This window comes from Leptonychotes weddellii, chromosome 2 (genome assembly GCF_054177405.1).
Source record: "Leptonychotes weddellii isolate Sample4059 chromosome 2, ASM5417740v2, whole genome shotgun sequence".
Taxonomy (NCBI): Eukaryota; Metazoa; Chordata; class Mammalia; order Carnivora; family Phocidae; genus Leptonychotes; species Leptonychotes weddellii.
In genome coordinates this window covers 100,032,346-100,043,910 of record NC_138370.1, presented here as the reverse complement: position 1 = coordinate 100,043,910, position 11,565 = coordinate 100,032,346, and the positions used below count along the sequence as shown (strand labels likewise).

Here is an 11,565-nt window from a genome sequence, read left to right as displayed (position 1 = left end):
AAATTCTAACCACCACACACTAACTCTGCGGGTCACACGTGGGTGACTCTAGCTAAAAGCCCCATGCAAGCCCCTGTGTGCCTCCAGCGAGCAGACCACAATGCAGTGTCCCAGTGCATCTGTCCACGCCCACAGGCACACATTAAACCCACAAGCCGCAGGTTACACTCCCGAGCGCTGCCCTTCTGGCCTGCCCCACCCTGTTCTTCCCTTTTCCCCCAACCCCCAGCCTCGTGGCTGCACACAATGAGATTTCTGTTTGCTCCGGTAGCATGTGACAGCGCAGTCCCTGCTTTGCCTAGCTCTGTGCTGCAGGTCTCTCAGGTAACAGGTGGCAGCTTCCCCTGTTGGATTCTAGGTATAAAGAAGAATGACCTCATAGGGGTGGAGCTCTGGGACTCCGTACAGGTGGCAGTCACAGCCAGGTAACCCCGGAGCGAAGCCGTTTAGTAAGAAGGGGGCAGTTAAACTCGTCCCTCTGGTGGCTTCAACTCTGACCCTGAGGCACTGCAGCAAAGAGCCATTGCCTACAAGTCTCCAAAGCTTGCCTTTGACTCAGATGGAGCGCAGAGAAGCCACTGGGAAAGAGAACATGGGCACCAAGAAAAAGAATCTGACCTTCTTGAGGCCCAGGCTCTATATGCTGGAGAGAAGGAAGACCGACACAGTGGTTGACAGCAGTGTTTCTGGGGACCACTCTGGTACCTTGAGGAGGAGCCAATCTGACAGGACCGAATACAACCAGAAACTACAAGGTAACCAACACAGATCATTTGTCCTAGGTTATTGCACAGCCAGCTCCGTTCTCCTACTCTTCCATTTGCAAAGAAATGACTTCAGGCAAAGGAGAAAATTCGAGTATCATCTTCTCTGGAAGGAGGGAAATAAGGCAAACAGGAAAATTTTTAAAAATAAGAAAATGAAAGTAAATGTCACATAAATTATAGGAAAAGAATTTATTATGTGTTTCAATAGTTAACGAACCAATTCTGAATTATTCTGAATATACTTTTTTCCTGGTGAGGGTAATATTTTTTCTGCAGTCTTCCTCCCTTCCTTCTCCCTCCTGCAGCCAATTTAATAAGTGGAAAGCTCTAGAAAGCAAATGATTTAGAAACCGACAATAGATAGTTTCTCTCAATAGATAGGTGTGGGATGTCACACCACGAGATCTATCCAAGTAATTGTGGTTATCTTAAATAGGGGCATGAAACTGCAATCATGTCTGTGAAAAATGAGGAATGTCAGTCATCGGGTTGGTATAATAGGATTTGTTGAAAATCACATAGGTGTTCATTCCTTTAGAGTGAATCGAATGGCATCCAAATATGGTAAGAGATGTTTAGCATGCTTAGATTGAATGACTTTTGAGGAAATGACTTCAATTTATTTTGTGATGGTCATAAGAGAGTTTGACATACACCAGTTATTATAAAACGTCAGTTTAAGGCCCCGAATGTCTAGCCCTTCCCATCCAACCTCTCTTTTCCCTCCCTTTGTCTTGAAGGTCACTTGTTCGAGTAAACTTCATTTTGATGTTGATTGTGCAATGTTTTAAGTATCCACTGTGGTACCTGTTATGTGATCCCCAGAACCTGTCTCTCCCGCTTTGAGCACACTGTGAGTTTGAGCTCTTATAATCCCACCACGAGCTGTCATTCTGGACTGACAGATTATGATGAGGCTAGAAAGACCAATAGAACACATTTGTACTTAGTAGATCTCTTTCCTAAAAAAAAAAAAAAAAAAATGCTCAGACTTAGTTATACAAATTAATTAAATAAATTAAATGCATTTAAATGAAATCTTTAAAGATAACTACTGTGAATTAACGCTTTAAAAAAATCCTGATGGCTCAGGGTTAAAATGCAGTCAAGTCTTAATCCTTAAAGGACTTTTTAAAAAATGGGAGAGAGGTATTGTTCGATCTTTGAAATTAACTTTTCTCAAGGCAATGGATTTGTTGGCAAGAATGCAAATTTTAAAGTCATACACATTTGTCTTGCAATCCTGGCTCTTCAACTTATGACCTGTAAGATTTTGAGCAAATTACTTCTAATTTCTGAGCCTCAGTTTCCCTATCTATGAAAGTGGGACAATGAATCTTACCACATAGTGTTGCTGGGTGAATGAAATCAGATAATTACATGAAACACCTGGCATATTGGCTGAAATATGGGATGTTCCCAACAATAGTTATTTTTTTATTTTAGGAATAATGGGAACAATAATGATAGAATTAGAATAAGACTTTATTCTATTAATCAAATTTACTAATTTACCAATCTATTTCAACTCTTTTTCTGTCTTTTGATGAAGAGACCACATAAACAAAGTCCATGGCTTTATCTCTAATAACATGTTTATTCTGTCTGAGATTCACTAATTCAGCAACTTTTTGGTCCAGATTTTCCATTAGCAAATAAAAAATGGAAATTCAGTTCCTAAACTTAGTAAAAAAAAAAAAAAAAAATACATCGGTGACCACAACAAGACGGCAGATGTTTGTTGGTTACTTTGCAGAAGACCTCAGGCTGCTTATGTACTCCACTAGGTTTGTGGTTTCCCTGTGCCTTGTTGGATCCTGTCTTTGAAGCTAGAAGAAGACTCAGGAGTTAACAACCCATGTTCCTAGAATTGTTTGTGTAGGAGACAAATCATCAGGGAGTGGAGAGGAGCACGTCAGAGCTGTAAGACAGGTTGACCCCTGATAAGTAACACTTTTCAGACGTAACTCTTAGTAAAATCCAAGTCTGATATTAATGCCTAATAGAGCTTTTCGTAAGATTCTTCTGTAACTGCTTTGGCATCAATAGAAAACATTTTCTCATTAACATTCAAAGCAATCAGTTCTTTTGGGTTTGCACTCTGATCTGCATTATACCCATTATCATGCAGATGGATCCTAAATCACCTTAAGAAGTTTTTTTTTTTATTATTACAATGCTGAGAGTTTTTCCTCTGCCTATCTTGGAACTGGTAGTTCCCTGGGAGGCATTGAATAAAGAGCTGAGCTGGTTAGAGCCCTCCGATGGATGGCCTAAAGCTACTGTGAGGTCACAAGGAGCTTTTCAACGCTGGAAAGAGGCCTTTGGGGCTCCTGGGTGGCTCAGTCGTTAAGTGTCTGCCTTTGGCTCAGGTCATGATCCGGGAGTCCTGGGATCGAGCCCCGCATCAGGCTCCCTGCTCAGTGGGAAGCCTGCTTCTCCCTCTCCCACTCCCCCTGCTTGTGTTCCCTTTCTCGCTGTGTCTCTCTCTGTCAAATAAATAAATAAAATCTTAAAAAAAAAAAAAAAGACCTTAGATTATTTAGCCAGAGTCCTTCAGTGCTGTGTTGTTATTTGAGTAATATGGTTCACTGCTCTGTCTCTTTGAGAAAATTCTCTGGGTTCTGGGAAATCTGACTTTTCTTTGGTGCCCCTGGGTTCACCTCTTAACTCATACTAAACAGTCTATTTGTTCAGTTCACTTTCTGGCTGACATCACTCTAGTAGTGTGAATCCTAAATTGTAATTTCTTTAAAAATGGCACACTGGGTAAGAGCTACTAGATTAAACAATAGAACATGGTTCTGGGGACACCTGGATGGCTCAGTCAGTTAAGTCTCCAACTCTTGGTTTTGGCTCAGCTCATGGTCTCTGGGTCATGAGATCAAGCCCCACATTGGGGTCTCACTCAACAGGGAGTCTGCTTGAAAGATTCTCTCCTTCTGGACCCCCACCCTCACTCGAGAGCACGTGTGTGCTCTCTCTCTCTCTCAAATAAATAAATCTTTTAAAAAATAACATGGTTCTAATGAGAGTATCACAAAATCTTTGTAGAAGGTTGTGATCACAACATAGTCATTAAGCCTCAAGTTTTGCAATAATAGTCCTTTGCTAGCCTACTCTTAATAGCTCCCATATTCCTTCAACAGATTTGTTCAGTTAATTGGCATTTATTGGGTATGTTATGTGGTGAACAAAACCAGAATATATGTCAGGGATTACAACTACAAAATCATTAAAAAAAAAAAAAAAAAAGTCTGACCTTTACTCCAAAGGGGCTTAAACTCATTTGGAAACATAAGATAGGTAAACAAATGCAATAAAGTGGCATGAAAGAATTCAGGTGGGATCAATGAGTCCATAAAAGGAGGAAATGGTCTATTCAGGATTGGGCGGGGGAGGTTGTTGGAAAACATTGTCAAGAGTTGATAAGGTGGGCACCAGGAGAAAAGCAGAATGGGGAGAGAAGCATGTTTAACTTCTTCATCATACTGATCTCTGTCTGAAATTAGGTAGTTTGTTTCCTTGTTTATTGCCTATTATTGACTCCCACTTGTCCTCCCATCTCTCATCCCCCACTCCATGAAAGAGACCCTATCTGTCTTGGTAACTGTTCCATCTCTACACTTAGAATCATGCCCAGCACACCATAAGCATTCAGTATCTTTCAAATAGAATGAATGACTTGAACGAGCTGGTCCAGGTAGGGAATCAGTGTGAGGAAAGGCCTCGGAGCCTGAATTAATAGCCCTTGTATCTTTGAATGTGAGGATACATGTCTCCATTAATAAAGATGATTCTTCGGTAAAAAAGAAATAAACATATTAGGGATGAAAATGTACAGTGTTGCCTAGATAACAAATAATTCTCAGTGGAAGCCTATTTCATTCCTGATTCTACATTTTAGAGCACAGCAGACCCTACTTCAGCTCATTCCTCTTCTTCCATTCATCACAAGAGCTGCATCACCTTACCTTCCCAGCCAGCTCAGCTCCTCATTGCCATTTTACTGGGGAATCACGGAGAGTGATCAAGGCAGGGGAAACTTACTGGCTGATATATTAAAACTCTTTTCTTTGGGAAATGATTTTGTGTATGGTTATATGTGTGAACTATACATTTGAAATATGCCTAATTTAAAAGTTATGTACAAGTGTTTCTGTATGTATGCAGATTATCTAATCTATCTACAGTATGTAAATATAGTTGTGTATGTGTACTTGAGACATATTTCTGTAATGATTAAAACTTTTTATAAAATGTTTATTGATTAACATTCAGCAGCCTTTTCTGAAAACCCTACATGATTGATATGACTGATATTACAGGCCTCAGTGTGGGTGATATGGGATGAATGTTTATGTCCCCTCCAAATTTACATGTTGAAGCCTAATCCTCAATAGGATGTTATTTGGAGGTGGGTTTTGGGGAGATAATCAGGTCGTGAGGGTAAAACCCTGCTGAATGGGATTAGTACCTTATAAGAACAAGCATGAGAGACCTCGCTCCCTCTCTCTCTTTTCTCTGTCATGTGAGGGTCTGAAAAGACAGTCATCTGTCAGCTAGGAAATGGGCCCTTATCAGGCACTGGATCTGCCTTAAACTTGGACTTCCCAGCCTCCAGAACTAAGAGAAAATAAATGTTTGTTGTTTAAGCCATCCAATCTATGGTATATTTGTTGTAGCAGCCCAAACTAATTAAGACAGTGGGTCAGTACTTTTATTCTATATGGCCATACTAAACCTCTGGTTAATTTTTTGGCCTATGTACGTTCTTTCTTGTCAAGTATCAGGTGAAAGAGTGAGAGCTGATGGGTAAAATGTCATTACTGTTGCTGATAACACAAGTCAAATCCACATCTCCAATTCATAATAGGTCCGTGGTCTTTTCTTTTCTTTCTTTTTTTTTTATTCAAAGACTATTATATCATTCTTATTAAGAAAGGATTGCTTGGTTGTTTTTATAAAAGCCTGAAGTGTTTTTACTGTGGTGATGATAAGGAACCAACCTACTGATGAAAGTTATACAGAATAACATATATTGCAGGACGAAGACAAATGGCTCAAATAATAAGTTAGATGTGGTAAGATTATGGGAACATTTCACTGGTAATGATTTTTAAGAATACAAACCAATCTGTAAGTGAGCAGGAGGTATAGTTAACATTGGGAGATTTGGTAATTTGGTCTAGTGAAGGGTAGAATAAAACTAATTGTGTAGCTGTCTGAGCATGTTTCTCTCTTAGTGCTACAAGCCGTTTGTGTTCCTCCTGTTCTCTGAGTATTTAGTAAGTCTTTTTTTACGTGCCTCTGTACGCCCTTTAGTGAAGTGGGAAATACTTGGATCAGTAATGTAACACGAGTGTAAATAAGGTGTTTTTCATATTTTGAAGGGTAAATCTTTATAAAAGTCAAGACACTTGTAAATCTGAGTAATTTCTGTCTCATCACACACATAGAAGCCAAAAAAAGCATGATATATTACTTTCCTCCTTTTTTAGTAAAGGTATTTTATGGTTTGGGGAAGAGTTATTTGAATTAAATAAAGGGTGAGTCCCAAGAATCAAGAAGTTGGAGCTGTTCCACTACAACCACATTGTGACAAGAAAATTTATTCCTGTGTTCTACTTATGGGACACTAGATATAACTTTCTTGAAAGTAGCAAATCCAGCTTCTAATTGTATTTTTTTGTCCACAAAAATTATGAATTTATCAAAACAAGAAATGAGAAATCAAGAGGGAAGGAGGGAGGAATGGAAGAAAGGAAGGAAGGAGAGAGGAAGAGGGAGAGGAGGAGGTGTGGCGGGGAGGGAAGGAGCAAGCGAGAGGAGTGTGTTGGGGAGGGGTAGTAGGGAGGGAGGGAGAGAGAGAGGAGAGAAAGAGGGAATTCAGATGTATGAAGCAAGAATAGAAATGTACCTTAAAATAATGATAGAGTTGGGGAAAGATGGCTAAGATTTAAGCTACATTCATATTTGTTTCTGTAGATACAGGAAAGGATTAAAAAAACCCTCTTTTTATAGAATTACCTTTTCTTGACATAATCATGCTAACTTCAGTACTTTTGTGGATATTGATTTCCTGGGAAGCGTGAAATTATTGCAAGAACTGCTGAACTTGTAAGCAATATCACCCTTAGAACCAGGCAAGACTTGGCTTCAGGTTATGCCTTAAAGTGCCCCTCTGTGGCCCCCTTGCCACCAAGAAGGTGAGGAGTCCGTGGGGCCAAAGTTACTGACTATGTGAGAACCTTACCTTTATTTCTAGACCAAGTTCAGGGTACCTGGGACCATGGAACTTTCTGTTCAACAGGCCCCAGTAGTGGCTCCAAGGTCTGCTGGGACCCCTTCCCCTCCCAGCTTCCTCAGGGCAGATTATGGTTGCTGGTGTGCAGACTCTTGAGCCTGAGGGGCAGTTGATTATGGAGGTGTGTCTGGAGCTTGATCAAGCTGGGGTATTCACATCATACCTACGGGGCCCCTTGTGGGAGGGAGAGAGCGGGGAGAGGAAGAGTAGGGATACAGGCCTCAGGACTTGGGAAGGTGAGTGTACCCCAGGTCCTCCTACTAGATTTTGGCATGAAACTCTGAAGGAGCTGAAAAATCTAAATTTGAACTTGGCCTCCCAGATTATTATGAAGGTATATTTACCAACATAGAAAGATATAACATATTTTATTTAACAGTTTGCCAGCTTGACTCACAATTGTTAAATATGTAGACATGATGTGTTGGCCTCCATTTATACACTCAAGGGAGGCTGCTTATGAGTGGCTTTTGGTTGTAAGCTCTGTTTGAGATAGGCCCTTACTCTATACTAGGTATGAAGAACAAGAGGGAAGGAAAGGAAGAGAGGAGAGACTGTCATCTGCTTGCAACTGTGCTGGCCTGGAGACTTTCACACATTATTATTTAATCCCAGCACCTTTTCAGTTCTGGTCTCATAGTTGAAAAAACAGGTGCATAGGGAAGGACAGACTTCCCTCTACCCTCCTGGGATCAATAGCTGGGTCTATGAAATAAATTGACAACAGGCAGATCAATAGGAGAAAAGGTATACAAGTGTATTAATTTTAAATGTTACCTGCTGGGGGGCATCACAGGGGGAAAAAAGTGCACACCCCCAAAATGATGAGATTTGAGAGCTTATATAGCAGCATAGTGTGGATGGGAAATGGAAATGTAGGGGAGAGTAAATCATTTTAGGAAAGATGACTGGGTCCTGAGAAGAACAGACGGGGAGGTAATAGTTTGTGACAAAGTTTTTCTGGGTGTGGTGTCAACTTCTAGTTTTCTCTCCAATGGTAAGAGTCAATATTCCCCAGTTGATGAAACTCTTGAGGAGAGGATTTATGCCAGTTGAGTTCCTTTTGGAGGATCTGTCTTTAGGCAGATAGAGGGAGTGCAGAGAAAGCCTCTCCCTGAACTTGCTGTTTATCAAGTGCCTTCAGCTCCAAATCATCAATATACCAATGCAGCATATTTTGGGGTGTCATGTCCTAAACTCCTTCAGGTAGTAGAGCTTGGATCAGAATGCAGGTGCTTTCGATATTTGCAAATAGGATGCATCTGATTCATTGACTTTGTAGGTATTCATCTGTATGGTTTATTAGTAACAAGAAGTCAAAGCAATTTGAGGATTGCGGTACATGTTTTGTAATGTGGTGACATTCCTCTGCTACGATGCTAAAGCCTGACCTATTAAATTTTTCACTTTGGAATACATATCCTTTCTTTGGAATTATTGTGACACTCCCCTGCAGGAGTGTTACTGTTTAATAAATGCTCTTTTTGTCTAATTGTCAGGAAACAAAATTACAAAGTTAGGTTAAGCAAGCCTGCCCTATAGTATAGCTTGGTGATCTCCATTTCCCTCTTCCTTGATTATCTTGACACTATTTCTTTAATTTTATGCTTGCTGTCATTTATTTATTTGCATCTCAAAAACTAATATACAACCCAAACCCTGAGAACCCTACAGCAATGGGGATGGGGTGGGTGGGAGTAGGGGTGGTGGTGTATGCATGTGCAAATGAAAAAAAAAAGAATCATATACTGGGAACAAGCAGCTCATTATCTGGTAGGTGGTATTTCCATAGAATTCTATGAAGTCAGCCTAAATTGGGAATCTTAAATGTAGCAGGAAAATAGTGTTATGATTAAAAGCCTTTGTCCTAGGTTGTTCTGAACAATTTTGTTCTTGATTAATGAATCAGAGAATAAATGGAACACTCTAGGATACCTGTGCTGAGGCCCTCGATAGAGAATGTAATCTTGACTGTCTGACATCCAATTCTGACTCAAAGAAGAAAACTTAAAGGTCATGTCATCAAGCTACTGATCTGAGAACTCTGAGTCATTGCAGACCCTCACAGAATTGTCTTTCCTGAATGCTTCTTAATGTTAGGCCTTCAGTGTCACTACAGAAAGCTGTCACAGATTTCTGCTTCTGTCTTTGTTGTGAAATAGTTGATGAAGACATTGTTTACTTCTCTCGTGCCATCAAGTTTTATTCAAGGAAAAACTTTGGCTCCTCTTAAGAATTAGAAACATGTCTCCCTCCCAGATAAAAAACAAGCAATTTTCTGTATTTAGCTTCCTGGAGCTTAGAGTCCAATTTGTACTGAATGCTTGGCCTTTAGAGTAGCTGTTTTCTTTGCCTAAAAGTTTCTTCGCTCAAATCTCAGCAAGGATGGATTCTCATCATCAAGGCCTCTGCTCTCCTTCTGGGAGAGTCCTTCTTGGACCATCCTACCTAAAGAGGCATAGGGAAGGAAAGACGTTTCCTTTATCCTCTTAGCTTCCGTGGCTGGGACCGGTGAGTTGAACTGACAAAAGACAGATTAACAGGAAAAAAGCATATATATTTTATTGGATGTTAACATTTTTATATGGCATGGAAGGAGTCATAGAAAGAAATGAAAATACCAAAGAAGCTGTTAGACCCATGGTTATATACCATTTTTTTTTTTTTATCTGAGAGAGAGAATGAGAGACAGAGAGCATGAGAGGGGGAGGGTCAGAGGGAGAAGCAGACTCCCTGCTGAGCAGGGAGCCCGATGCAGGACTCGATCCCGGGACTCCAGGATCATGACCTGAGCCGAAGGCAGTCGCTTAACCAACTGAGCCACCCAGGCGCCCCGGTTATATACCATTTTAACAAAGAATGATAAGTTGTGGAGACATGAGAAGACAAAGGGAAAAAGCGCTTGACCTAGGGGTGTGAAGTGAACAGCAAATATGTGGGGGGCACTCACGGAACATAAGGGTTATTTTTTTTAGTGAGGTTTGTACAGACTCATCTTGATGTCAAGATTACCCCATTTCTAGTAATAAGAATGTTCTCTTCCTGATAGTGGGAGGGCATCTTTCTCCCAAGAAATGTATACTTTGTTTTTGGGTACAAAGTGGGAGGAAGGAGAGCCATTCCTGCATCTGGTATTTCTCAGTTGCCTTCAGCTCAAAATAATCAATATGCCAAAGCGGCATATTTCCAGGTGTTCAGGCCCTTCTGGGGCCTTTGTACCACCTACTGCCTTCTAAAATTACACTATCCCACTTTCACCTTTCTTTTCCATTTGAATATAATTCTCCTTGGAGATAGAGATTTAGTCTTATTTTAACATTTAAGCAGTGCCTGGTATATGGTAGATGCTCAGCTCAATGACTAAAAAATATTAAGTGACTAACGACAACTATATTGAACCTTATCATTGATAGATTCATCTTAAAGATTCTGTCATTCCCATCTCCCCATTACTTAATTGTAGCCAACTTTTGGGTTAGCTGCTCTAAATTCTTTTACTGTAAAGGGAGAAACACTATAAATAAATAAATCTAATGAAACAAGAAAGAAATAATTTCTTGGCCAAAGAAATGAGATGCCAGTTTTAATGAATTTATTCAATAAGCATTTGCTCGGTGTTCATAAGTGCCAGATATTGACTAGATCCTGAGAATACAGAAATACATCAGAAGCAAACCCCATCCATTGAGTGACAGGCAGCGAACCAATAATTGTAACAACGTGGTAAGTGGCTGAAGTGTGGCTGCAGGTTGAGTTTCTGGGTTGCAGGTTCTGAGATGGAGAGTAGGGTGCAGGAGAGAGCTTATGTTCTTGTGACCCTCACCTGGGGAAGAGAAGGGAAAGGCACAGAGTTGAGAGAGAAGCAATTGCACTCTGATCCTGTCTCAGAGGAAGCCTTAATCAACTCTAAAGACAAGTCCTAAAGGTAACATGATCCTTCAGAGTTGTCGCCAGTGGTACAAAGGACCTGGGCCCTACGTCACCCTTTAAGTGGCTGGGGCCACCTTGGGAAAGAGGTATGACCTGGGAGGTGTTCTTACCTAAAATAGTTCCAGAAGAGGCCCTGTCTGCTGGGGGCTCACCCTGCAGCTGGGGCAAGAAGTCTTTTGCCCCTGAAGGGAAACTGATCAGCTCATCACAGCATCCACCTCATATTACGTGGTTATTATAATATTAGAGATACAATAAAGCAATATAAGAATTGTGATGAGAAAGAGCTTTATCACACCTCTAAAATGTCAAAATTAGAGACATTGAAATCTGAATCTTGAATTCCAGTTTGGATTGTTTGGGGGCATGGAGGGATGGGCATTCCAGATAAAGGGATTAAATGTCTCCTACTACATGGGGCATTAAAACTAGTTTCCCTGTTCGAGGGTTCATTCATAGATGAAAAAGATGGTACTAACACCACCTGAGCATGTGTACTAGGCACATAGGTGCATTATGTCATTTTATGCTCTAAACAACTTTGCAAAGAACGTATTATCC

At 40.6% G+C, this 11,565-nt stretch overlaps 1 protein-coding gene across 1 annotated transcript in view; it reads left to right on the top strand.

Moving 5' to 3' along the window:
• Nucleotides 1–367: 367 nt before the first annotated feature.
• The window catches only part of ARHGEF38 (Rho guanine nucleotide exchange factor 38), a 127,144-nt gene continuing 115,946 nt past the window's right edge, over nucleotides 368–11,565 (top strand). Inside the window, exon 1 of the mRNA XM_081812036.1 lies at nucleotides 368–755. Coding sequence (XP_081668162.1) covers nucleotides 560–755 — 196 coding nt within the window. The 5' untranslated portion in view covers nucleotides 368–559. The remainder of the gene's footprint in view (nucleotides 756–11,565) is intronic.